Source organism: Brachionichthys hirsutus, chromosome 11 (genome assembly GCF_040956055.1).
Source record: "Brachionichthys hirsutus isolate HB-005 chromosome 11, CSIRO-AGI_Bhir_v1, whole genome shotgun sequence".
NCBI classification, from domain to species: domain Eukaryota; kingdom Metazoa; phylum Chordata; class Actinopteri; order Lophiiformes; family Brachionichthyidae; genus Brachionichthys; species Brachionichthys hirsutus.
This window is the reverse complement of record NC_090907.1, coordinates 11,608,683-11,636,421: the sequence shown is the minus strand read 5'-3', so window position 1 is coordinate 11,636,421 and position 27,739 is coordinate 11,608,683. Positions and strand designations below refer to the sequence as shown.

The following is a 27,739-nucleotide window of genomic DNA, read 5'->3' as shown; positions in this document are numbered from 1 at the left end:
CCCAACACCAGCCACTCTCATGTCCTCCCTCACTACGTCCATGTCTCTTCTCCTGGGTCGACCTCTAGTCCTGTTCCCTGGCAGCTCCATCCTCAGCATCCGTCTACCGACATAGTCCCTGTCGCTCCTCTGGACATGTCCAAGATCTTATCTCTTTAATGTGAGGAATTTTCTGCTGATGTGTGACAAATGGCTCATCAGACAGCTCAGCTGTGTTAACTGATAGAATTGCCTTTCTCTCCTACAACTAAATGAGGTTTCTGCTCTGCTCTCCTCTGTACGGTTTATCTTAGCGGCTAAGCATTGCTCGTTGGTCGCTTAGACTTACAATAAAAATGATTAGCCCCTTTTAAAAAGTGTTAACCCTCCATCACTGCTCACAGCATATGCTAACGGCTCAGCACACATTACTCTGATGGAAATGTAGTTTTTCTTATTTGAATCTACCCGCTGTTTTCCAGGCTGCATGCTGTGTTTTGGACAATCGGCCTTCTTCCGCTTCAACCACCCTGAAGAAGCCATCAGGATGAAGAGCATCGTGCCCCAGGGAGGACGTGTCTCCACTGGGGACTACAGACTCTTTCCAGGTACTTTATTACAGCTATATCGCGGTTCACCTTCCACGGCTTCACTGTATTGCCGGTTTTCTTTCATAAGTATTTATATATCACAGATTTTCCACTGTATCACGGTATTCTGCAGTATGTTTGATTTGTAGGCGTGTGGGAAAGGATAATACAGTAGAGGGTGGGCTAACAGTGCAGGGACGGTTCTTAAAGGTAAAAATAAGTGAAACAATAATAAAATAAATATGTTGTCACTACTTTGCGGATTTTCACCTATCGTTGGGGGTCCTGGAACGTAACACCCATGATAAACGTGGGACGACTGTACTCCATTCAGTACTTCACTGTGCTTCAGCCTTAACCCTTCAAAGACAAGTCTGTCATATTTGATGCACTTGGCTTTTCAGGATTGTGAGACTTCTATGTTAAAAGTTTGAATTTTGTTTAGAGTCCAGGCAAATATCCTTGGGCACTGCTGAGAATGTGTCGGCACACGCCAGACGCGTATTTAACTTTGCGTTCAAGAGTGCGAGCAACGCTTCTGCCATCATAACTTCCAGCTCCTGTCTGTCCTTGGTAGTATCCGTGTGTTTGGTGACATTTAACGCCGTCCTCCCACTGAGGTGTCTCTCATTTGGGCTGTGTTTTTCTGTCTCCTCATCCGGAATGCCCGATATCGATCTCTGTGAAGCAATAAATACAGGAAATACTATGATCATTTCGTTTAGATTTACGGATACAATGGCATTTATCCTTGTTTTCGCGTTTTTAATGAAGTTTAACACAAATCTACGACTTTTCTCATCCTGATGTTGCTTCCACTACTACTACTGCACTTTCATCTTGTCCCGTGAGGCGTCGCCACATCAAAACTATCTTTCTCCACTTCACCCTGTCCTTTGCATCGTCCTCCCCAACACCAGCCACTCTCATGTCCTCCCTCACTACGTCCATGTATCTTCTCCTTCCCTGGCAGTTCCATCCTCAGCATCCTTCTACCGATATAGTTCCTGTCTCTCCTCTGGACATGTCCAAACCATCAAAGTCTGGTCTCTCTGACGTTATCTCCGTAATGTTTAACCATCACGGTCCCTCTTATTGTCTCATTTCTATGTTACTTGTTTGATAATTTCATTGGTCTGATGTGAAGAGACTAAATGTATTGGTGGCATTTGTAGCCCATAAAAATACATAAATTAGCCACATCATTGCATATATGGAACAGGGTTTAAAGCGTGGGGTAAGTACAGTATACAATCAGACACATGCATCAGAATTTTGCATAGGAATAAATTCCAGATTTAAAAGTAAAAGTAATTATATATAAAGATCATATATATAAATGTATGTTAATTCTTTTGACAAATTTGTCAAAAGATTTTATTAAGCCGTTTATATATATATATATATAAACGGCTTAATAAAACGGCTCAATAAAAGGGTTGGGGTCACTTAGAAATTCCCTTATTTTGAAAGAAAAGCACAATGTCTTAGCCATAACAACTCCAAGGACTGGCCACAGTGTTCTGGGGCTCTTATCGACTTTACACACATCTGCACACACACACACACCCTATCTGGTTTGTCTGTTCTCGAACAGATAAATGGCAATTTCTCAGGTTGGCCTCGTTCATTCTTCTAATTGAAAATATCCAAGCGCGTGTCCTGTGCAGCGTGTCATTCCTATATCTGTGTGTGTGTTTTGGTGCTGATTGTGATTGTTACTGCTGCTTTCGGTACCTTCTCGAAGATGAGAGTTGTGTTGGCGGCGAGAGAGATTTCTGAGGCCCAATTTTCACTCATCAAACTTGTTTCGTCGTTGTACTGTGAGGACAATGGCAATAAAAGCATCCATTGAAATGGATGGAAACCTCAACATCGAGGTGTACAGAACCTAAGTGTGTCTGTGTGTGTATCTGTGTTTATGTGTTTGTGTATGTGTATTTATGTTTATATGTGTGTGTATATGTGTCAAATACGTGTGTTTGTATGTTTATATATGTCTATAAACATGTCTTTGCATGTGTATCTTTGTGTGTGTGTGTGTGTGTGTTTGTGTATGTTTGTGTGTCTGTGTATATGTGTGTTTTCAGTGTGTGTGTTCATGTGTCTTTGTATGTGTGTGTGTGTGTGTGATGTAGCAGCAATCCTTGGATCAGTCTGAAGAAGAATGTCTTTAGTAGCTTCGCTGGCTGGGGGACAGTCGAACCACAGACATGCTGGCTGCTGTGGACCTCCTGATCCAGTAATTAAAGCTTTCCGTTGTTTAGGAATTCATTTTTGTCAGCAGTCATACATTCCTTATTTGCCTTCAGATAAAACCTGTTTGTACCACACCCATGGTAATCTGGACATAGTTACCACGTCTACTGGGAAACACAGATCACACACAGATAATAAGTTCCGACCTGATGAACTTTACTGGACTTCAAGGTTCAAGGAAGGACTTCAAAAAAACAAAAAACAACAGAAGAAACACCACTTCAAAATCAAAATATCATTCTGACAGTGGCCAAATCCATCAACCAGCTTGCAGTAAAAGAACATACAATAGGCAAACTACACACAAATGAACATCACAAGTGTGTGATGATCAAAACCGCATTTTAGGACCTATAGTATGTTCAGGGTTAAGTGATTTAAAAATATGAGATTCATAGCACTTTATTTTCTGCATTCCACTAAGAATAAAATGACTGTAAAGTGTAATACTAGATAATATATGATTATGATATCAAATGCATAATGAAAGGGGTCAGGAAAACCCTTTTTCCTGTAAACAGAAAATGAAAAGTTTTCATTTAGCTCTATTCTGGACCAAGTTGTGAACCCCCGTAGATTACTCTTTCCTTGAATGGTCAGATGGTCAGAATTTTTTAAAGCGTGAATCCTATTAGTTCACAATTTGACGGCTGCTGCAGTCCAACACTTAGCAATGGCGCCATTGTCTTCAACACGGCCTGGTCACGTGTGGCCCTTCCACGTAAGAGGGATCAGTGACCGCGCAACGCTCGTAAAATATCTTTGGTGTTACGTCAAGGCAACTGTGACACAGGAAACGGAACAACTTTCTTTCAAAATAAAGGTCATTTTCTTTTTTAAGAGAATGGCGTGTGATGTAAAGTTATTTTTTTTTATTGATTTGTGATATAGTTAAATATATGTGTTTGTTTGATCTCATTTATGTTTATGTTCGAAATAAACTTACTCAATCAATCAATCAATGTGTTCAAAAGTAAAAAATAAAAGTTCAGTATTTCAATACGCCCCAGATAGATATTTTGGTATCCAAAATCATATCAGATTCATTATCACAAAATCCATTTCTAGTTTAAATGGACATTAACTTAAAAGCTATTTATTTATCGGGACGTTTAAGGCATCTTATTATTAGAGTATCATCTTGTACCGTACATTTTATCTTGAAGATTGTCACCGGAAACCCAATGCTACGCTGCGTGTAACTTGACACCGTGGCTCCCAATGCAGCAGCTGTGGCTGGCTAGCTCCAGAGTCCCCGGCTGAAGCATCACCTCCACGGTGAATCTCTCACGTTTCCCGGTGTGCGGGTGGAGCCACGCACGGCAGGGTTCCGTCACGCGAGGACGTGGGCCCCAACGCGCGTCGTGCAGCGGGTGAAGCGCACCGGAAGCTCACCGGGTCGCGGTTCTATCTCATCGTGTGAGTAACAGTGACCGCTCGCTGCTGGAGCGTTACCCCGAGCAAATTACGGGATACGAACCAGCCGAACTCCATCACAAACAGGAGTTCCGGATGTTCGCTCTCTTCTCTGCAGATAACATAGTTTAATAATTAGTCACTGGGATTTCATTTTGTAATTCTGCTCAATTAATTAGTCTTTATTCGACAGCTAGCGTGCTTTACAGCGACCGAACGTGTTCTGATTCGGGAACGCGTGGAGCGAAGTGAATGTTCCCAAGACGGGAGTCGGCGGTCCCATCAGTCCTGCGTTTTACCGGCACGTTACCGGTAGCTTAGCCCTGAACGGAAGTTTGGCCTGATGCGCTCGAGACGTATCAATGACGTCATTGTTTTGGCTCTCATCAAGTGGGATCTATTTTTTTAAATAAATTTTTTTTGTTCCCCTGCTTGTTTTGGGGTCGGCAAATGGGTGCAGAGTCAGGAACCAGCGAAGCGGCCACTGATTTGAGAGAAACAGCAGGTTTGATGGAGAGCTTGGACACCCTGTGACCATAGTACTTATGTTCATATCGGCTGTGAACCTGTATAGTATGTATAATATGTAATTAACCTTCTTATAGTATGTCCACCAGTGTATGTTCATGCACTATGCATATTCTAATTTAATCTGTAAACCCATATATTATGACTAGTTCATAGAACCAAATCTGTGTACACAGCAACTGTTAATCTTGTCTAGTACTGTCTAGTAATTGCACTTCTGGTTAGATGCGAAACTCTGTACTTGTACATGTGCAATGACAATAAATATCAACCTAATATTTGTTCCACTCTATGAATTTGCATGTAAGTTTCTGTTGAGGTTTGATAACCTCTCATGTTTGAGGTCTTAGACACAGTCGCACCAAGTAGTAGCCATGACTCGTGATATTTCGTATCCATTTTGTCTTTGATTTTTATAACTGTCTTATGTCGGTTGTTTTCTGTCTTCCTTCTCTGTGACACCAGAGTCTGGCATCAATGGGAATCACCAGGCCGGTTCAGTCCAGTCCCACATAGCTGCACGGGATAGAGTCCAGTCTGAGCACCATGCGATTGTCAGCTCCATTGAGAAAGACCTGCAGGATATCATGGACTCCCTAGCCATGGATGACCCTCAGGCTTCTTCGTCAGAGGGCAAGAAGTCCACTAGAAGTCAACCTCTTCGCCACTCCCCTTTATCACCCGTGTACAATGGAGGAGGCCGGTATCTGCTTTCGCCTCCTACCAGCCCTGGTGCCATGTCTGTTGGATCCAGCTATGAGAATGCATCCCCTCCCCTCTCCCCCCTCTCTTCTCCCTCAGCAGCCAGCAGTGGGAGCTTCACTAGCCCAACTCCTAGTGGAGAAACCCAGGACCAGACTTCAGCTCTTCCACCAGTGCCTGTACGCTCCTCTAGTTACAACTTCACCACCCAGCCTCCACCTTTGCCCCATCCACGAACCACATTGCCTAACTTCAACAGTGGTGGGGTAGGTCAGAAGGTTCAGGAAAGCCCCAGGCTTAAGAGGCATATCTTAACGGAGGCTCTTCCAAGCCCCAAGCCCAGCCGCAGAGGACAAGGCCAAGATTGGTCTGGAAGCCTACACACCCCTCTTTTCTCCTCATCTGAATCCCTTACTCGAAACACCGTGCCAAGTAGCCCCAGACCTGCTCACAAATTCCCTACCTGTCCATCCTTATCATCCACCAGTTCCAGGACCATGGCAGCCTCAGTGCTCCAGGAAAGGCCTGCCAGCCCCTTCAGAGAGCAGAACAGTCTAGTTGATCGCTCGCTAACTTCCAGCCCCTCCAGGCAGCTTTCTCAACCCACCAGAGCCTTTCAGCCTCCTCTAGACCCCATTATCCATATCATCCAAGGCTCATCCCTCCAGCAGCATCCACGCTCGCTGCAGCCCCCTGAAAGCCCTGGCACTGACCGTAGAAATATGGATTTGAATGGCAGTACTGTAGGGGGTAGCAGTATGAGAGAGCTGCCGCCTCTTAGCCCCTCAATGGCTCGTAGAGGGGTACCGGTATTCCAAGGGGCGCTCCCAGGAACAGTCACCACACTTCGGACTCCAGACAGCCCCTCAAGTCTATGGAAATTAGCTCCTGAAAGTCCACGGCTTCGTCGCAAGTCAGGATCTACATCTGAGGACACAACATCCGGCAGGGTGGTCCGAGCACGCGGCCCGTCACCCACCTCAATGATGATGGAGGGCAGCAGTGGCACGGAAGTATGGAAGCTATCACCTACTAACAGCTTAGGATCTTTGCCTGGTTCATCCCCCGTAGCCAGCCCCAGGACACAGAGGAAGACGTCTGCAGGAAGGCCCCACCCGGGCATGAGGGAGAGGAAGAACAGCATCTCGGAGATCAGTGACAATGAGGACGAGCTGCTTGAGTACCACAGACGACAAAGAGAGGAGAGGCTTCGAGAGCAGGAGATGGAGAGGCTGGTGAGTCTGGAACACATGATAGCTTACATCACAGAATCTTTCAGGTGTATAGTCCAAAGACAAATTTACTCAAATAGTTTATTTGAAGTTCAAAAAAGGTTTTATTTAAAGGGTAAAATCCGATTTTATTTAAAGAATAAAACATATTTTGTTTAAAGATTCAAATTTATTTGACCTGAAGCTTAAAACAGATTGAATGCAATATTTAAACCCTGTGGATTATTTGCTTCATAGTTGCTTTTTAGCTGGAAAGGATAGCATCAACATTTACTTGCTGTACTAGAATGAATGTCACTGTGACTTCATGCAAGTAATGCGGGCAGGAAAAACTAGAAAAAGCACTCGGAGAGGGCGCAGACCTCCGCCACGCAGCTCATTCCCCTCGTAATTAGATTTACACCATCCACATGGTTATCTGCTATGTGTAGCATATACACGTAGCTTGTTCACGCAGCTTTGATTTAAATCCTTAACCATTAAACATTTAAATTGATTTATTATTTCGGTTAAATTGCATAATCCAAGGTGTTGTACCTCCTAAAAGGTCATCTCTCTACCCCAGGGGGGGTGCGAGCACCTCCCATTGGGAACAAAATTCACCCCCCATGCTTACCGATAGTTGGGCTACTGCAGACACACTCTGCACCTACACGCTGCCTGAGTGCTACACATCCCTCGGCTCCAGGGTGTTTAGCTTCCACCATCAACCGGCCTTTTTGCGTGCTTGTTTGAGTGGTTTAAACGACAGGAGGTAGAATTCTGGCACTTTCGTGGTTGGAGGCTGAACTGTTCCAGCAGTGCAGACTGTTGGTGGTATTCATGCCAGTCTATCTGGGATGGAGAGGTGACTCTGCTTCTCTGTCCAGCTGCTGTAAACCGGTCTTTAGACAGGTGCATGACTCGCACACATCATGTCTGTTGTCTTCTTTTCACTCATTTTCAGTTGACTGTATAATGTAGGAATGAGCAGTCCAGACCTGGTACAGTCTGTGGGGCTACACAGTCTGCCGTTTGGTCATTTCTCCACTAGGGGGAGTCACCTATCTACCTAGCACTACATTAGGAACGCACATCCTCGGCCAATAGCTGCATGTCCATCTACCAATCCGGGTTTCATGTTATTAAAAAGGAAATGCTCACAGTTCTTAGAGATACCTTTCAAATAAATGTTTCTCATAATACGTCAGTTTCTTTTTTCCTTTATGCCATTCATGGATACAGTGTATTTAATTTGGCCTTTGAACTAGTGCCCGATTTTAAACGTAACAAGAATTGTTGACTTGATTGCAGTTTCGATTGTCTGAATTTGGTATTAATAAGATCAATCTAAATTGTCTACTAGATATTGTCTGACGGAACCAAGTAAACCTTGGTTGGTTTATTTGTGTCTTGCTTCATGTACCGTGTAAAATAAATGTCAAGCTGTTGTTAAGAGGAGAAACATGAATGAATAACACACTTAGTTTAAGGATTGATGAACCCTGAGTCTAATCAGTGCATGAAGTTAAAAGTCAAGTCAATTTGTCTTGTCATCTGTTTTCTCTCTCCCTGTATTCCCCCCTCGCTCTCTCTCCCTCCCTCTGTTTCTCACCGCCACTCTCTCCCTCTGTAATTGTACCCCTCACACAGAGGGATAGAGAGAAACGCATGTTTAACCACTTTTAACAGCATTACACATGATGATGATGTCAGTGAGTGTCAACCATCATCCCAGCAGTAGATCATCTCCATGGTAACCTGAGTAAATAAAGTACAAAAGCTCTGGTGAAGACCCGACGTTACTGAATGGAACTAAGTACATGAATGTGTAGAGAGAGAGAGGAGGAGAGAGGCATTCACTGCCCCCCCGCCCCCCCGCCCCCCCCAGCAGTCTGAATAATTGCGTCGTAGCTGAGGACTAACCTGAATTCTAATCGTTATTGAAATTAATGATTTAAGCTTACATGTAGGGAGGAGCCTGTCTCTTGGACTGAAGACGGTTCCACGGGAGAGCGGCCTGAGAACCAAAGGCTCTAAATCCTGTTTTAGTTTTGAAGGCGTGAGGGATCACGAGTAATCCTGCGTCCTGGGAGTTTAAGGTGCTGGATGGATAGTAGGGCACGTCAATGGGGTTGAAATTCTGTTCTGAATTTAACATGGATTCGGTGCAGAGAGGCTTTGTGCAGGATGACGTTGGTACACTTTGTATAACCCTCTGGATGCCAAAAAGGTCCTAAAGGACCGGCACAATCCAGGAATAGATGCTCAAATGGTTGGCTAATTGCAGGAGTGGGCTTAATTTGCTGATTTATTTTTCTCGTGAGCTGATACACACGACAGGTTTTAATAAGAAGCATTTTATATAAAATAAAAATAATTCAGAACGTGGAGGGTCTTCCTCACCTGACTGATCATGAGCCAACTGCATCATCATCTGGCACTACAACCTGAAGAACAGGTGCGCCCACACTCCTCCCTCCTTGGGGAACCCCCTTCCTCACTAGCACTCCTTCCTGAATGAAGTATGCATCTTCAGCAGTCGAAACGGCTACAGCAGAAACGTCACTCAGATCTGCACGAGACACAGAAAGTGGAAAATATGTTTAACGCACAGGCTGCTCCGTTTGGGTTTCCTGAGCACCTGCATCCTGATAATCATGTCCCGTAAGTGAAACATCAGCAGCCCTTTCAGACTCTGCTTCCCATGCGTTCTCTGTCAGACTATTTTAGCTGTTTCCTCGTGCCACGCTGACTCTCGCTGCCTTATTCCAGCTTTCACTCCGCGTCGCCTCGTCTGTGTTGGTCACAGCCGTCCGTCAGTTGCAGGTTGAGTCTAGATGTTACTCCGGGTTGTGTTGTTGTGTTTGTATCCTGACTTGTTATTTCTGCCCGTTCAGGCTGCTTTCTCAAATTTCATTTGTTTCCTGACCGAGCCCTCGTCCGTTTGTTTTTCCAGGATAAACTAGTTATTTCTAGTTTCTCCTGTGGCTGGTACTTTATGTTTAACTCCTTGTCGTGACACCAGCCAGTCGCCTTTTGTCTAGCAGTGTTTGTTTATTTTTCGGCTGTGGATTTTTCTTGATTGGACTTTCAGGGTTCCAGCTGACCAGTACCTTCGTTACTGCTTTGGTTAAGTAAACCATTCAACTTTTCCTGCTCTCTGTTCTCTGCCTTCTGGGGTACACTCATATTTATTTATTTATGTATTTATTTAACACATACCATGGGGTCTGCAACACCAGACAGGACCCCAGGGGCAGGCTATTGAAGGAAGCCCCTGAGAGTGCAGCACATCACACCTTGCAGTCAAGGCATGCATGGAACGACATAACCAGGTAGCGGCATGGAGTACAGGAACATCTGTACCGAGTATAGACTCGAGACCCCAGAGCCAAGTCACATCCAAAGGTGGTTGAGAACAATCAAGGCAAAATCCTGTGTGATGTCCAGATCCAGGCGAACAAGATGCTCTGCATTCTGGTGCAGAACCAGAATCATGCACTCAGCTTTGCTAAGCCAGTAGTTGTTAAAGTGAGCTTCAGCAGATCCGTAAGATCCTTTGAAAAGTTCACTTGACCATAGTGGTGGTGGACAAACATCAGAAGACAGCATTAGTGATAGATGCAGCAATCCAGAGCGACAGCAACATCAGGAAGAAAGAACACGAAAAGCTTGCGAAACACCAGGAGGCAGTGCTGAAGGAAGAGCTGGAGAACATGCGAGTGAAGGCATCATTGGTGCCAGTAGTGATTGGGGCACTAGGGGCAGTGGCCCCCAAGCTGGGTCCATGGCTCCAGCAGGTACCAGGAACAGCGCCCGACAATTCCGTCTATGAGAGCGCAGTCCTGGGGACGGCTCGGATCCTGCGCAGAACCCTCAAGCTCCCAGGTCTCTGGTAGAGGATTTGAGATTGAAGGAGACACCGTAGCGCTATATATGTATATGGGTGGCCTTTTCTTAAAACAGATGGAGAATGACCCAAAACATACACCCAAAATGCAATGTAGAGGTCATTTGTTCATAAAATGCTGATGTCTGATATAAATGTGGATTTAATCTGTGTCTGTCTGTGTTGTTCAAACATTTGCTCAGATTATTCTCATGTCAGAATGACGATGTGTCCTTGTTTGCGATTAAAAGGGAAAGATGGATCTAACATGATGTGTCTCTGTGGTCTCTGAATGTTGCTGCAGGAGAGGCAGCGCCTCGAGACCATTATGAACCTCTGCGCTGAATACAACAAAGGAGAGAGCACTGGCTCGGGGCCCCCGGGCCCTGGAAGGATGGGTTTCCCCGGAGGGCCGATGGACGGCCTGGGGCAGAAGCCAACATCCTCGGCCTCGCTCCGTCTGTCGCAGAAACAGAGAGAGAGTGATGAGGACAACCTAAAGGAAGAGTGTAGTAGTACGGAGAGCACTCATCAGGAGGTGAGGACATCTCCTGCTGCCAGCACAGCATCAGCACTGCACAATGGAGACAGACAGGTCAGAGGGACGGCGATGCTCTATTAATAAAGATGCTCTGCGTTCTGCTGCAGAACCAGAATAGTTGTTAAAGTGAGCTTCAGCGGATCCATAAGATCCTTTTGTAAAGTTCACTTTGCCACGGCGTCTTAATGCATCTGAACTTATATATATATATATATGGTTATATTCCAAGGTAAAAATGTTTTACCTTAGGTTCTGTGCTGTTCTAGAAGTCTAACAATGAGATATTCTCCCATATTGGAAGAACCTAGCTGTGTTCTTTTGTCAGTAATGCCACTGCTGGGATTCTAAAGTTTCTCCTGCTCTCACTCTCAGTCACGGACAGAGTTGTCTTGAAGCCAGTATGATCTGTTGTGGGCGGGTCTACAGGTGGAGAGATATTGCTGCATTAGAGCCGAGGCAGCACATTTAAATTAATTTATTTAAATTGGACAGGAATTAGGTCTGACCTCCAGTCTTCCTATCCTCGCTGAACTTAATTTCCTCCCTTTTATACCTGACCTCTAGTTTCCTCTCAATGCAGCATGAAGACTCTTCCGGTTCGGGCGGCGCAGGTCGTCTGGAGCTGGGGTATCTGGAAGACGATAGGTTTTGCGTGGTCGCTTGCATCGATGAGCTCAAAAGCCGTCTGATGGAACTGGAGCAACAGCTGCAGGAGTCCAAGCAAGAGGTAGACAGTACAGCAGGTGGATGCTAGCGGACTGTTAAGACCACATGATGGTGAGTCTGCTCTGCCAGGACTGCCGCTGATAGAGGGAATGTGTGGCATACCTTTCCAGGCAGAGATGGAGTGTGCCTTGCTGCAGGGCGAGAGGCAGGCAGAGCTGGACCAGATAGAGACTGAAGCAGACACCATCTGTCAGCTGCAGCACAAGCTGGACAAGCTGGAAAGCAGCATCCAGAGGGAAAAGGACAAAGTGAGGGTCCAGACACACACACCTGGGGCACAGTTCTGGTCTTTGTTTATTGTGCGTCTGGGTGACCTCACAGCATTGGAGTTCTTGTGGTTCTTTGGGTTAGGGGGTTAGGATTGACCTCTGTCCCCAAAATCCACGACAACCAGCCACACCTAAATGCAGCTCGACATAACGGCTCACCTGAGGGTGGGGGACAATTGCAGACAGTTCTGTCGCAAAAAAAAGCAAACAACAGTGACCATACAAAGTGATGAAATAAAAATAAAAGACACTTCAGCCAAATGAATCATAGAACAGTGGTTATTTGCTCATTAAAAATGCATTACTTGAATTTTTCGTGCTGTAAAAATCCTAATTTTTTGACCTGCGACCACCTGAATGTAGATATTGCCATATGTGGTTTAATACCATGACCAGATATAGTATAGCTAGTTAAAGGGCAGTAGAACCGATGCCATTGCTCTTCCTGAGTTCTAGCCCCTCTCAGAAGGTTCAGGCCCAGAGCTCAAGCTGTGGGTGGAGGTGGGCCCGACCCTATCTAGACGGTACTTCTCAACATCCGTCACAAGCCGCCCCCCCCCCAGCGAGGTGACATTCCATGTCCCTAGAACTAGTCTCTGTGTCCAGGGATCCTGTCACCGAGCCCCCTGCAGTCGGCTGCCACCCAATCCACATTGCACCCGTCCGCTATGGTTCCCTGGTCCACCGGAGTGAAAAAAATCTATCATTTGATTTCTTTATGAATGATGTAAAGTAATCTGATAAGTCTAAATGAATTGGGTTGACCCAAAGAACCAACATGATGGACTGTTAAATTCCTGTCAGACTGTTTGTAGAGGTTGATGTATGTGATGTTCTGTGTGTGTGTGTGAGTGAGAGAGCATTAAAATGAATCCGGACTGATTTTTGAACTTAGGATCTCCACAGTTCAGCATCCAGGCTCCTGCCAGACCCAACAATCCGTCACCACCTGCTTGATGGCTAACATGACCTTTGTCGTGTGCATGGCATGGATTTTGAGCAATGTGTTTCTCTCTCCTTCTCTCCTCCACCCTTTTCTCTGCGTGGTTGTGTCTTCCCAGGAGAGGGCTAATGTTGAGCTTGAGCGCCGGGCCCTGCAGAGCCTCCAGGAGGGCTACGCTGAGTTGAAGAACCAGCTTCATAACTGTCCCGAGTCTCTGCGGGAACAGTTGCAGGAACAGCTCAAGAGGGTGGGTCGTCAGTGACACAGAAGCTTCTAGAGCGCCCCCACCAACCCCCAGCCAGAGGCATCGCTGTGTAGTAACGTGTTCCTGTCATTGAGCCCTGAGCCATAGTACAATGACGAGGTTTATTGTACTAGCTAAGTATTTGGTGAAAACCGAGGAGCTAAATCTGACTTGTGACATCAGTAACGATAACAAAGAGACGTCATGGGATGGGTTTTCTTTTAAAAAGTAGGTTGCTTCACAATGTCCAAGCCTAAAGCCTTTTATTATTGTCATTGTAACACTGCAAACACACAACGAATGACATTTACACCCTAGTTCAACGGGCCCCTTGAAACAACCACACACACGTGCATATAGCATGCAGAGAGGGAACAGGCTGAAGGTGCCGCCATGATCGGCGCAGTTGGGGGGGGGGGGGGTGCTTGCTCAAGCGTATGCTAGTGCTCTGGAGATAGACTGGACCCTCTCCAGCCACATTTCGTCTGAACCGGACTCGAACCGGTGGACTTCTCCGCTTCCCAGCCCAAAGCCCAACCCACCGAGCCACAGCTTGCTTTAGCCAAAGCTAACTCATTGAGTGCCGGCCATTTTCAGCTCAGCTATATGCTGAGTGCGCCAGTTTTCGTGCATTTCCCCCTATTTTCCAAGCCTCACAGAATATTCTTTACTATGACGACGCACACAATGAATCTACCAAATGAGAGACGAAAGTATCTCCCGTCATCAGGAAAAAAGAAGTGTGTTCCTACCGTTGTTCGTTCTGGAGTTATTGGCCGCTGAAGAGAGGCAGATCTCAATGTCAGGGTTGGCAGTGAAAGTTTGGGTTAGAAAAACCGTCTTTAGACATCAATGGCACTCGATAAATTAATGTCTCTAAATGATAAAAAAAATAAAAAAAAAACTCACTTGGCGAACATTGTTAGTTTCCCCACTTAAAAAAAAAAGGAATGAAAACAGTCATTATTGTGGAGAGTTAAGGCTCCACTAACTGCAGCTAGCTTAGCATTTCTCTGTCACGGCCGTCTCGCTCAGACCGTTTGTTATCCTAAGGCTAGGCTGCGGGAGCCCCCCCCCCCTCCTCCTCCAGTCCAGGTCATCGTACTCAGTCACTGCTCGTGATAGTCTGGTGTGATTTGGTCACTGCATGTGTGAGTCTGAGCTGTGATTCGTCATTGCTTGCATCAGTTGTATAGCCTCACTAATCCATTAACAAAGGCCTGAACTAGATCCATTCTGTGTGAGCTCGCTCTCCTGTGATCATTAATGATGCTGTTTTTATTTGCGTGACTGTGTAGAGCAACAAAGTTTTTGTTTTATTCTCACACGTTCTCAGTTTGCAGACGCCAATACATTCTAAATCATATTCTTAGTTTTTATATATCAAGATGTTCTCGACCACGTTCTCTGCGTTCATTCAGATATATCTGCTGATGTCCCTGTTGGAGAACCCAACCAGCCACCGTGTGCTGCAGAGGGATCATGCTCTAGAGCGTGGCTCCTCTCAGCCACGCTCTAAAGGATTTTAGAAAGCTGCTGGCTTTCCTCTGAGCAGCTAGCGTATGCTACTCTTAGAATGAGCTCTTAAATGGATGCTGGATCCCGTTCGCTGATGTTGCATGTGACCCTGCTCCAGGATGGAGAGCTGCTGGATGCAGGAACCAAGAAGTTTGAGGACCTGGAGTTTCAGCAGCTGGAGCGAGAGAGCAGCCTGGAAGAGGAAAGAGAAACTATGAGCCAGCAGCTGCTCCGGGAACGAGGGGAGTACCAGAGCAGCGTGGCACGGAGGAAGGTGAGTTCACACCCGACAAGCGGTGCCCATCAGCCCTGCAGCAGTATCCATCCATCCATCCATCCATGTTCACAGTCACGGGATTTGCTGCTGCCTCTCCCAACTTGTTATGGGTAGAATGCGGGGTACACCTCAAATGTGTCGCCAGGGCATCACGGGGCCACACAGAGACAGACAACCACTCACACACACACTCATACATGCACTACGGACAATTTGGAGGAACCGATTCACCCAAATTGTATGTTCTTGGAGGTGGGAGGAAACCTGAGAGAACCCACACAGCACAAAGAGAGAAGACAATAGGAGAGAGACAGGCAGAAAGACAGGCAGCAGGCAAAGACAGGTAGAAAGACATACTGCAGGAAGAGAGACAGGTAGAAATACATGTGACAGGCTGCATTAATTTAGACCGATGGGCTGCAGGCAGAGAGACAGGCAGCAGGCAGAGACAGGCTGCAGGCAGAGAGACAGGCTGCAGGCAGAGAGACAGGCAGCAGGCAGAGAGACAGGCAGCAGGCAGAGACATACTGCAGGAAGAGAGACAGGCAGAAAGACATGTGACAAGCTTCATTAATTTAGACCGATGGGCAGCAGACAGACAGGGTGTAGACAGATGACTGGTGTGACACTCGGAGGATTTTGGGTCTTCACCCTTTCATGTCCGTCCTGTATTCACCGTTAAGCAGGACTGTTGCCACAGCTGGGACCAGAACGACAGGCAGGGAAGTGCAAACCTCTGCTGAGACCGAAGAAGCCCGCTCAGCTGAATCTGCTGAGATAAATCACACTCATCCGTCTATAAAACTCCTTACCTCAGGTCAATGATGGAGGTTGTGTGTTTGTAGTTACGTAGTACGTACAATGACCATGACACACGTGAAAACTGTTTTTCCACCACGACTTCCTGGCTGCTTGTGCGATAACGCCTCATCATGCGTTGCTGGATCTGCTCCTCCATCCTGATCGATATTCAGTGGCTTCTGCTCTGGCCTGGTCAGGGGTTTTGGTTTAATCGATTAAAGATGGACGTCTTTGTGTAGGAGAAGATGTCCTTTCTGGAGAACCAGGCCAACCAGCTCAGTCTGCAGGCGTCTCAGGAGTACGAGCAGGTGGCCAAAGACCGGACCCTTACGCTGCAAACGCTCCAGAAGGTAACCGGTTCAAACTGGTTTCGGACAGGTGTGACGTTTGCTCTGCAGTTCTGTCCTGAAATGCGTTCTGTGATGACGTTCAGGAGAAGGAGAGGCTGGCGTCCCTGGAGAAGAGGTACCACAGCCTGACAGGAGGGAGGAGCTTCCCTAGGCCGTCCTCTGCAAAGAGAGAGGTGAGGCCTGCTGAAACTGTGTGTGTGTGTGTGTGTGCGTGTGCACACGCACTGGACTGGACACACACGCATGGTTGACCTGCCTGTGATTCCTCTTTTTTGTCTCTCCCCCTAAAACTGACATAAATAACGACATGAAGCGGGGAGAGACGGAGAGAAACGGGAGCAGACGGAACATAAACACGAACAATATGACCAGTGGTTCATTATACGCGGATGAGAGCTGCTATACAGGAAATACTAAAAGTAAAAGTTCAGATGCTAATGCTAGCAGTGATGGTAGGGTTCTGCAGTGCCATGGAGAGAAGGACCTGCAGAATGACAGGATGACTGAAGGATTGTGCGGGAGAATCAATCTCGGCCTATGGCAGCAGTCGGGCGATAGTGAGCTCTTCATGCTATGCTGGGATCTGGCTACTGCGTTAGCTGGCGCTGAGATGCCTCCACCACTTCCTGCTTGGGCTAGACTCTTACTCTGTGCTTTCTCTCTTCATCCTTCTCTGTTCATGTCATGTGGCTCCATCTGCTGTTCTAACTGTGCTGCATGTGGTGTCAGCAGCGGCCTCCCCTCAGGAGCTACATTTAGCACAGCTATTATGCCAGATTGAATGGAGTTGTGTTGTATATTAATAATTGCACTTGCTAAGCAATGTTTTTTTTTTTAAACTCTGACTGTAATATGCAGGGATGGGTCCAGGTCAGGCAGAGTGATGTCCTGTTTTGGCCTATGTGGTGTGTGTCCTCACCAGCGTTGTGTGTGTGTGTGTGTGTGTGTGTGTGTGTGTGTGATATGTGCTCACTTTTTCCTGCGTCATGATGTTCTTCAGGTAGCAGCATTTAAACCTTTTGTTAGTTTCCTCCGGCGAGGCAGAGGTGATGTAATCACCAGCCTTTGTCTGTCTGTCTGTCTGTCTGTGTTCTGGACGGATCTGGCTGAAGTATTCTGGAAATGTCGGGAATGTTACCAGGAACATATTATTACATGTTGGTGATGATCCAGAAGAGATCCTGGATTCTGGATCACTGACATTTATGTTAACATTGCAGTCAATGGAGCTTCAAAATGTGTTCCTCTGTATCTCGGTTTATTAATGACCGAGGCTTCTGGAATTTGACCCAGTCATGGAGGGGTCTCTATCCCACCACCACATTTCAACCGGATAGGATCCAGAATGACGTTGGGGGGAAAAAATATTACATTTTAACATTGAAAACTCAATTTACCAAGCTTTTGGTGCTGATCCAGATCACCGTGTGGACGGTGTAAATCTAGTTAGGAGGGGGACGAGCTGCTCGGCGCTCTCTGAGTGCTTTTCTAGTTGTTTCTGGTTTATTCGTGCTTCCTCATGATGAAGACGTAATCAAGTGTCCCTCCTGCTGCCGCCTGTTTTCACTGCTGTCTTCTTCCCTTTGTGTGTGTGTGTGTGAAAGGACTACCTGACAGTAGGCCAGATGGGTCACAGTTATGGGATGCCTAAAGTGGAGTCTTCCCCGACTTCTCCACTTCACCAGCCCTTTCAGTCCAGAGAGCCAGACCCCGGCTTCTCCTGCCTCCCGTCTCCTCATTACTCCCCCCACTATTTCTCTGTGGAGGTTTGTTCTCTATCTCTTTCTTTCTTTCTTTTTTTCTTTCTTGCTTATGTGCTGGGAGAACGTAGCGTTTGTGTATTCTGTTTGGTCATTTTTTCCATTTTTTCCCCCCACATTTAGTTTAATATAGTGTAATCATAATAAATCTTGGTACTATTTTGGGTAGTTTTCAGAGGTAGGGAGAAATATGGCCGCCCAAAGGGACAACATGTCCGTAGGTACCAGGGTCGAGCAGCTGACACACCAGCATACCATCAAACTGCTCAGTGAAGGTTGGGTACGGCGGCATGAAATCAGCCCCCCCCATATGAACAGCACGGTGGTGATATGTCTCTATAATGTGGAGAAGGTGAACCAGGTGGCTGAGAGTGGTGTGGTAGTTCAGAACACCTTTACCCCGTCCTCAATCTGGCTAACCCGGCTAAAAAGGTGATCATCTCCAAAAAATGCCACATAAAATACTTACTAATAAAGTAATACAACAAGTACAATAAAAAACATCTGTAAGAAAAATTTAAACCTAAGAATCAAGGTATATTATTTGAGCGAACCACTTTGTCCAAAGCCTTTTTTTTAATCTTTCAGAGTAAGATTAGCAAACCACACAATAATACCAGTTTAAAAGCACTTTTTAACATGAGAAATGTTGCAGGAGCCTCAGTGGAGTCTGAATTCACAGCAGCAAAAAACTCCGTCCTTGGACATGTGGTGGAGGTGTGTCGGCCCACTCTGGAAGATGCATTTTGAGTCTTTTATATCCAGATGAGACTGATCCCGTCCCTGTAGAGAGCTTGTCTCCTTGTTTTAAAGACTCTGAGTCTGACCCGATCAGCCTCAGTGACAGTAACAGTAAAAGCATTGATTAACTGACGGTAAAATGCTTAAAGACAAACTCAAGGATTGGAGGGTTCACCTCAGCGCTGCCCTGGAGGTAGGCCGGCCCGTCTCCGGCCACCAGCCCACTTTCAATATTTATTTTTTCTGGTCCTGGACTTGAACCAGTGACCCTACGGTTCCCAACCCAAGTCCCAACTCACTGAGCCGGTGAAGCTATTTAAAGTCATGGTCATGGCTGGATGTGAATGGCTTGTCTCACTCAGCTGTTGTAAATTGGCTTTCGGAACACAGTTCTCAGGAACAACGGATTTTTTGTTTGGGATAATGTAACGCTGAAGTAAAACAAAATGAGATTAAAACTTCAATGTGAGAAACTGGGTCAGTGCAGCAGGATTAGAACAGAGACATGTGAAACAGGAATATGGCAGCTGGAGGGCAGATGTTTAAGAATGTTCAGTCCTAGAATCACCATAATTGCTTTTTTATGGTGCAGAAAACAAATGTTTCTTCCCTTTCCCTGCTGTCTTAGGATGCTCTCTAATCCCTCCTTGTCTTCTCTTCCTCTTCTCTCCTCCCTTGCCTCTCATTGCTGCTTCCCTGTGCCCTCCAGTGCCAGGCTGAGGCCTCGAGGCCCCCACTCTCCAAGATAGATTTAGAGCAGTGGTACCAGGAGCTGATGGCTGGCTCCAGCCAGCTCTGTGGTCCTCCTCTGCCAGCCAAGGCTCCGTTAGGGCGACGGCCTGTGCTACAGGTAGACGCCTTTCCTTCTTCCTCCACTTGTTCCTCGGGGTGTGTTCTCTCCTGTGGGGCTGCAGTTATGCATTGATTATTCTGATGATTAATACAGTAAAAGAGAATATAAGACAGGTTTCTGAAATAAACATCTAATTGAGTGCAAAGTAGGCGCAATAATCAATAATAAAAGTGTCATGTTGAATTAAGCAAATATATTACAGGTCGTCGTAAACCTACGACGACAATTGGTTCCCAGGTTTTTGTCGTAAGTCGATCCAGTTAAATTACTGCAAGTATATTATGCTGCGTCGTGATTCTGTATATGAGGAGTAGATAAAGACAATTTCCTCTTGGTGGACATCGTTGTGGGTTCATTTTGAGATAAAACAAAGTGAAAATGTACTGTCTCCTGCTAGGTCAATGGATGTTCAAATCGTGCTGGAGGTCCAGTTAAATTGAGGTTTTATAGTTTCCCCGTCGTTAGACTTCATGGATGTGAGAAGACAAAGCTTTTGTCAGAACAAAGACGGAGATTCTGGCTGACTACAGGAAAGATGCTCCCTCAAAACATGCAAGAAGTAGCTCAGATCACTTTATGTTAGGTTTGAGGTTTGTATCGTTACTTGCTGACAGATGTAATTTAATCAGTACTATCTTGTGTAACTGTTTTAAAACATTCTTTTTCGTAAGACAGACGATCTTTTACCGGCTTGACTTGACATTCACATTACAGCAATAGTGAAGCCAACACATTATAATTCAGAAATAAGCATTCACGCAAAATATGAATGCAGATCTAAACACAATTAGTAGTGATCGAAGGAATCATTTCACCCCATCCAATGAGATCCATACACGCTACAAGGGTTTTAGAACAGGGGTGGGCAGACTGTTTAACTTGCGTGCCACAATGGGTTCTAAAATTTGACAGATGGATGTTTGTGTGAACTAATATAAATGGCATGTAAAAGCCATTACATGAAAGGATTTGGCCTTTTACAGGCAGCATTACAGGGAAAAGGTCAAATAAATGAGGTTTAATTACAATCAAATGTAATTTAATAATATAATTTGGACAAGTTCGTCGGGCCGCATAAAAAGGCCCAATGGGCCGTAGTTTGCCCATCCCTGTTTTAGAACAACATTGGATTCAAATATGGCTGCATTCACCCAGGAAGTATTCATGCTTGATGTTTCCGTCTATCATTGAACAAATGCCATTTGGGGGGGGGGTCATCAATCTGTTCATTGTGGCAGAAGCAAGCAGGAGTAGTACTGTGTACGAGAATACAAGACTTGCTATTGACCGCCTCAGAGCAATGAATGAAAGCGAATCATTTGCGGTGTGAAAGAGCTGCTGTGCTCGGTGTTCATTGAGAAGCTTGCGTTCAGACGGTGGTTGGCTTCGTTTATTAGTTCACGTATAGTTGATTAGCGTCTATATTATTCACTTATTTATTTGTTGATTGTGACTCTCGTTTTCCTTTCTTTCCTTTCTAATGTTTGTATGTGTGATTAATATGTAAATTAGGTTTTTGTAAATAAACATGCTTTTTACGAGCAGGAATCTGGTCATACTGTAGAATTTGATTTGCTCCTCTTGCAGCTGCAACAACCAAATACAGCCACCAATAGCATGCTTGGCTATTGACTAATATCCTGTGCCATTTGCAATTCAGACTATAATTTGCCTTAGAAGTCATGAAATAGTCAAATATTTGCAGAGGTTGAAATACATGGTATCACACATCTGGACACATTGAACATCTCTGTCATATTATTGTCAGAGATAGAGAGTGACTCGAGTTGGGCGCTTGGTGTTCCACCCAATCAAAAGCCAGAAAAGGTACTCGTAAATTATCATGTGAACAAATAGAAGCTGCGTAGTATAAAGTTCATTGTGAACAATACAGAAGGCGTAAAAAAACCATGTTTGTAAATTACCGGTAAGCTAAATTGTTCTGACATGAAAAGTAAACGACTTTGACAGGGTGGCAGGATGGTTATAGCAACTGCAACCAGGAAGACGTCCATTCGGCCAAATGATGAACTCTTGCTTCCCCATAATGTCTTTACTGCAGCAATTAGCTCCTTGCTATTTTGAAAGGTTGTCTTATTTTGCACAGGCGAGTTTGATCGGGTTTGGATAATAAAGTGGAAAATTTAAACAAAGGACACGTATTCATGAAGCATGTTGGGAGGATCTCCCCATAAGATTATCGACGGCGGTTAAATATCACCGCTTTCATGAACATAAAAAAACCATAAAGATGGTTCAGGAGTTGCATTTGGAATAAGCTGAGTGTCTGAAATCATCATCCATAAATAACGTATCAGTAAACTAGAACGACAATCAGAGATTGCAGACCCTCGCCTCCAAAAGACTATTGGATCTTGTGAGACAGTAAACAGGGCTTCCGGATCAGAGGGGCCAAACCTGCTCTAGCTTGCTGCTCCGGAATGTACTACAAGCCATCTTCTGGACTCTTTTTCCCATCATGCCATTCGTGTCCCTCCCTCTTAAAGTGGCAGTTTACAGCACAGGCACAATTCCAGATGTAAAAATAATTCTAGAATCTGGATCCAGATCCGGATCAACGCCATTCTCGGGGAGGACCGAGCCACGGACAGAACCTTGCTTGTGTAAAATTTTCAAGTCGATTGGGTTACTAGTTTTTGACTTATGCGCTCGGACAGACAAACAGACAAACAGACAAACGCACCCAATTGCAATACCCTCGCTTCCGCTTCGGCGAGGGTAATGATTACAGATAAAGTCTGAGTGTGTGTCAGACGGAGTTTTTCATCTACCGGTATTGTTATCAGTGAGGTATCAATTTCAGTGAACCAGTGTGATCCATCGATTTTTCAATCTCCTACAGAAGGACTCCTCTCGATACCGTTCTTGGTTTTTGTCTTCCTTCAGGTGTTCCGCTCCAAACCGGACAGTGATCCGGATCAGTCTCTTCATCAGCATAAATCTGGTTCTGTGTCCCCTCTGCAACACGGAACATCAACACTGGGACGCAACACGAGCTCGAGGGTACTCAGGCTTCACCCTCTGCACCGTCAGCCTTTGCATTTAGCCATTTAGTCAGCATGCTAAAGCCCGACGCAGGTTTGTTTTTCTCTCGCATGACGTCTGTTCCCTGTGACCCAGCAGAGCCACCTGCTGGTAGCCAACTGCACCGGCAGCCTGCCCAGGAACCTGGCTGCAACCCTGCAGGACATTGAGACCAAGAGACAGCTGGCTCTGCAGCAGAAAGGTAGCGTGTGACACCGAACGATTCATTCTTCAGCACTTCATAATGTACATGTTAACCCTGGATGACAGGACTGAGATAAGCCTGCAAGTTCCTGAAGACGTAAACTGGATGGAAACTGGGCTCCGCTGTTTCACCTTAACAGCTGACTGCTGACGATGCTTGTGATTCCACCAGGTGATCTGTGCGTCATATCAGAGAGGGTTCTCCACCCTGCGCTCCAGAGCTGGTCAGTTTTTAAAAGGAACCATGCCGAGCTGCAGAAAGTCAGGCCCAGAGACAACACAGATAATCCCATCAGTTCTCTTTAGCTATCTCAGTTTCACACACACACACACACACACACACACACATTCAATCTGGAAAGAGGAGCAGATGATTTAATGTCAGCAGTTTGCAGAGAACAGAACAGGGAGCCAATCAGGAGCCAGTTTGAAAACACGCGTGAAAACCAAAGGCTGTCTTGAAGACTACGGTGGAACCTCGGTTCTCGAGCATCATTTGTTCCGTAATACCCTGTTGGCCTCGGATCCACTCGTGTGTTCTACTCCCGAGGCATTTTATTTTGTTCGAGGACCGAGGTTCCACTGTATGTCTCACGGTGAACCTAAGCCCGTCTGGCAGCTTTTATTTATGTATGAATCTTAGCTCTGCCTTCATCCAACCTTCTTCATCCTCCTCTTCTCTGTTTCCTCCATCTCTGCTATGTCATTAACTCGTCTCCCCCAAAGCTTTCTTTTTGTCTTTCCTTGTTTCTGCTCCATGGAGCAGGCCGTTCTTCTCACATCAATTTTCCACGAATGCTTCTGCCAGCAGAGAATACATGTTGCATGTTGACGTTCAGTGAGTTCTGCCTCTGGAGTTATTGATCCGGGCTCTTTACCAGTCATCAGGTGCAGCAGCCATGCTTTGAAATATGAGGAGGCAGATGGTTAGCGTTGTGGTTTTGGCCTGCTGGGCTTCTGCAGGTTTCTTTTACCACATCCTCATGTGTGTGGTTCATGGTTTCCTGGTTTGTGGCGATTGTTGTGCAGGAAGAGGTTCCTCTGTTCGGGTGCACTGCGGACGTTCTTCTTGAATGAATGTTATTTCAGTTCACTTTTCACAGAAACTGAGACGAAGGACAATATTTTAAAAGCTTTTTAACCCTGAGGAACTGAAAAGGCTTGGGTTGAAGCAAATTCTTATTTTGCAACTACCCATTTTCTCACAATAACATCCAAGATACGGATCAACATTTGGACGTTGTGAATCCAATCTACGAGGGGATTGAGATGCTTGGCGGAGGTCTGCGCTCGCCGAGTGCTTTTCTAGTATTATATTACATATTATATCATATATAAATTGATGCATTGGGTCCAGGCTGAGTCTCCCCTTGTCAGAATGTCCACTCTGCCGTTCGCTCCCCCCCCTCCAGGGCAGCAGGTGATCGATGAGCAGCGCCGTCGTTTGGCTGAACTCAAACAGCGAGCTGCTGCCGAGGCCCAGTGTCAATGGGAGGCACTCCACAGCTCTCAGACGCACCTCATGACCTTGTCGCCCTCGTACTCCCCGCTGATGGCCTGCAGTCCTGCACCTCCACCCCTGGTTCACCACTCCATCCTCCATCATCAGCCGCTGTCTGCCGGGGAGCAGCCATACGACACCCTGAGCCTGGAGAGCTCCGACAGCCTGGACACCAGCGTTTCAACAGGGGACAACTCGGCGTGCTCACCAGACAACCTGTCCAGGTAGGACACGCCCAGTTAGTACACACCCAGATAACCTGTCCGGGTAGGACACGCCCAGGTAGTACACACCCAGATAACCTGTCCGGGTAGGACACGCCCAGGTAGTACACACCCAGATAACCTGTCCGGGTAGGACACGCCCAGATAACCTTTCCGGGTAGGACACGCCCAGATAACCTTTCCGGGTAGGACACGCCCGGGTAGTACACACCCAGATAACCTGTCCGGGTAGGACACGCCCAGATAACCTTTCCGGGTAGGACACGCCCAGGTAGTACACACCCAGATAACCTGTCCGGGTAGGACACGCCCAGGTAGTACACACCCAGATAACCTGTCCAGGTAGGACACGCCCAGATAACCTGGCCAGGTAGTACACGCCCAGGTAGTACACGCCCAGATAACCTGTCCAGGTAGGACACGCCCAGGTAGTACACACCCAGATAACCTGTCCAGGTAGGACACGCCCAGGTAGTACACACCCAGATAACCTGTCCAGGTAGGACACGCCCCGGTAGTAATGATAGTAGTAGTAATGATTAATGAGTCAAATCGGCTTTTACTTGTGTTGAAAGTGTGGTTCTGGTACTTTGGAGCTCTGAGATGTTTTGTGGCTAGCTGTATGAGTTGTGGGCTTGTGCTAATGCTGTGTTTTTTGTATTTCACACCAGTGTGGGAGGAGTGGACACACTGAAGATTGAGGAGATGGAGAAGATGCTAAAGGAGGCCCAGTTGGAGAAAGCCAGACTTATTGAGTCCCGGGTAAGAGTCCATACCTAGGGAGCCAAGAACCGGTTCTCAGTGTTTCAATTACTTGGAATCATTTGCCATTTTTGAAATTGATTCCAGTGGACAGGCATAACGTCGCTATGCACGTATCATAATTTACGCAACTTGAGTAGCGACGCCACTCACCAGGCAGCCAGCTGGAAACATGGTGCCTAAGAGGCACAGCTGCTCCAAAGTTTCTCTTTATATCACAAAAAAGGGATGACAGCAGGGCAACTTGCAATACTTGCAAGGTTGAATTGAACTTGCTCGCGCAGCATACGATAACGTTTTGCACGAACGTCGTATTTTTGATCAGCTCCGGAGACAATCTCAACCCGGCAACATTAGCACATCCTCTCCTGCCGCTAACTAACTAGCACTGCCTGACATGTTAGCGCTCTTTGTCTGATTGGAAATAACTGTTATTTCTTAAAAGAATCACTCACGCATTTCATTTAGATAGCATTGTGAGTCTATGCTAACGGTACTCGCTCCAATCTACCGCTAGCTTCTCCGTTAACCGAGGCTGGGAAGACACTACAAGTCCAGAAAGATCAAAGCATATTAAATCATATTCGAGGATCCCTTAAAAGACAAAGAATGTTTAATTGGTTCTCTCTGCTGAAGGGATCAGACATGTGTGACTATCACTCCAGCTGAAAAGCGATGATAAAATGTTTCATGCCCTGTCCTCCAGGAAAGAGAGAGCCTGGCTCGCCATCAGATGCTGGAGGAGGAGAGGAGGAAGAGGGAGGATGCGGAGAAACGGCTGCAGGATGAGACTGTCAACAGGCAGCTGCTGGTAGAGAAGGAGGTGAAGATGAGAGCCAAGAACTTGTCTCAGGTTAGTGAAATGAGACTGGTGGAGTCTGAGAAAATGTGGAACATGGCATCTACTGCACAAATCATTTTCACACCAGCAAATTTATTTAAAAAGACCCGTATGAAGTCTCTTCGTCATTGACGTCATCTATTATTGAAGACCGATCATGATTAAATGACTTATCAGAGCTCGGGGTTCACAGCCAACTGAATTTTAATTTTTGCTAACTGATGCGATGTTCTCGGAGCTCTAGAGGAACATTTATGTCACTTTATCATGTTTTCCTGCTCTGGCACGGTAAAAACTTCAAACGTCTTCTTTGTCTGGCTACAAACTGCGATTATTGGCTGACCTCCCTGAATGTTGTGTTGGACTCGACGGGTCTAGATGCTGAAAATGTTTCATGTTTTAAACCAAAGGAGGTTAAACTGTAAACAATTCACTGGGTTATATTATTTATTCCTGATTGGTTTATCATCAATGTATTGACCTACCGTAATTCCCGGTGTACAAGCCGCTACTTTTTTCCAATATTTTGAACCTTGCGGTTTATGCAACGACGCGGCAAATTTACGTATATTTTCCCACTTTCGTTACGAGCCGTGTTTCGTTAAAGCCTATTTATTTTCGTTACGAAATTAACGCCCGCCCGCGCAAGCGGGGCTTTCCCCCTGGGCGGGCGCCGTAGCTGGGGAGATCCGCGAGAAGGGCCCGGCGCGCGTCCAGAGTCGCCGCCGCCGGACCGCCGCCTGCCCGCCATCCGCTACGCGGTGTCGGACGCGCCGCCCCGCGGGGAAGGAACCCGCCCCCCTCGACCTCCCGGGCGTCCCCACCCCTGCCGCACCACGCTCCCGCGGACGGAGGATGAGGGGCAAGGGGGACGGGGAAATCCCGCCAGGCGGGCGCGCGCGCCGCGCAGCCTCCGACGGGCGGAGAGGGGAGGGCGACTGCTCTCCCAGCCGCGGCTCGAGCCCAGCCCCGCTTCGCACCCCAGCCCGACCGACCCAGCCCTTAGAGCCAATCCTTATCCCGAAGTTACGGATCTGATTAGCCGACTTCCCTTACAGCTACCTTGATCTAACATGCCAGACGCTGTTCACCTTGAAGACCTGCTGCGGATATCGTTACGAGCCGTGTTCCGTTAAACATCATTTGTCTCAATGCACTTGCGGCTTACGAATATGTGCGGCTTATTTTAGTACAAAATATTTATTTTTTTTAATTCAGTGGGTGCGGCTTTTTCACAGGTGCGCATAATAGTTCAGCAATTACGGTACCTTTACTTACCGCTGATGGCCACCCTTTAGCTGCTTACAGTGGCAGCCACCGATTGCGCAGGTTATCCCACTTAAAAAGATGAGAGGTCTGTAATTGCATGGGTGTGGAAACAGGACGACGGATCCGTATTGAGGACAGGATGAATGGGGCCACGTATCGTGAGATTTGGGGCAAAAAAGTCCAATCTGTGGGAGCTTTGAAGATGAAACGTGGCTGGGTCCTTCCAGCATGAGAATGATTACAAACACTCCGCCCGGGCAATGAAGGAGATGCTCCGTAAGAAGCCTGTCAAG

General features: G+C 46.4%; 1 protein-coding gene across 1 annotated transcript in view; it reads left to right on the top strand.

The window, feature by feature from the left end:
* Positions 1–27,739, top strand: part of phldb1b (pleckstrin homology-like domain, family B, member 1b) — a 44,378-nt gene that overhangs the window by 13,107 nt on the left and 3,532 nt on the right. The window contains exons 5-20 of the mRNA XM_068745410.1: positions 462–587; positions 5,238–6,709; positions 10,882–11,172; positions 11,699–11,845; positions 11,955–12,092; positions 13,175–13,303; positions 14,937–15,092; positions 16,136–16,246; positions 16,330–16,419; positions 17,851–18,012; positions 19,457–19,597; positions 22,508–22,624; positions 22,742–22,847; positions 24,262–24,574; positions 25,246–25,336; positions 26,043–26,189. Coding sequence (XP_068601511.1) covers positions 462–587; positions 5,238–6,709; positions 10,882–11,172; positions 11,699–11,845; positions 11,955–12,092; positions 13,175–13,303; positions 14,937–15,092; positions 16,136–16,246; positions 16,330–16,419; positions 17,851–18,012; positions 19,457–19,597; positions 22,508–22,624; positions 22,742–22,847; positions 24,262–24,574; positions 25,246–25,336; positions 26,043–26,189 — 3,737 coding nt within the window. The remainder of the gene's footprint in view (positions 1–461; positions 588–5,237; positions 6,710–10,881; positions 11,173–11,698; positions 11,846–11,954; positions 12,093–13,174; positions 13,304–14,936; positions 15,093–16,135; positions 16,247–16,329; positions 16,420–17,850; positions 18,013–19,456; positions 19,598–22,507; positions 22,625–22,741; positions 22,848–24,261; positions 24,575–25,245; positions 25,337–26,042; positions 26,190–27,739) is intronic.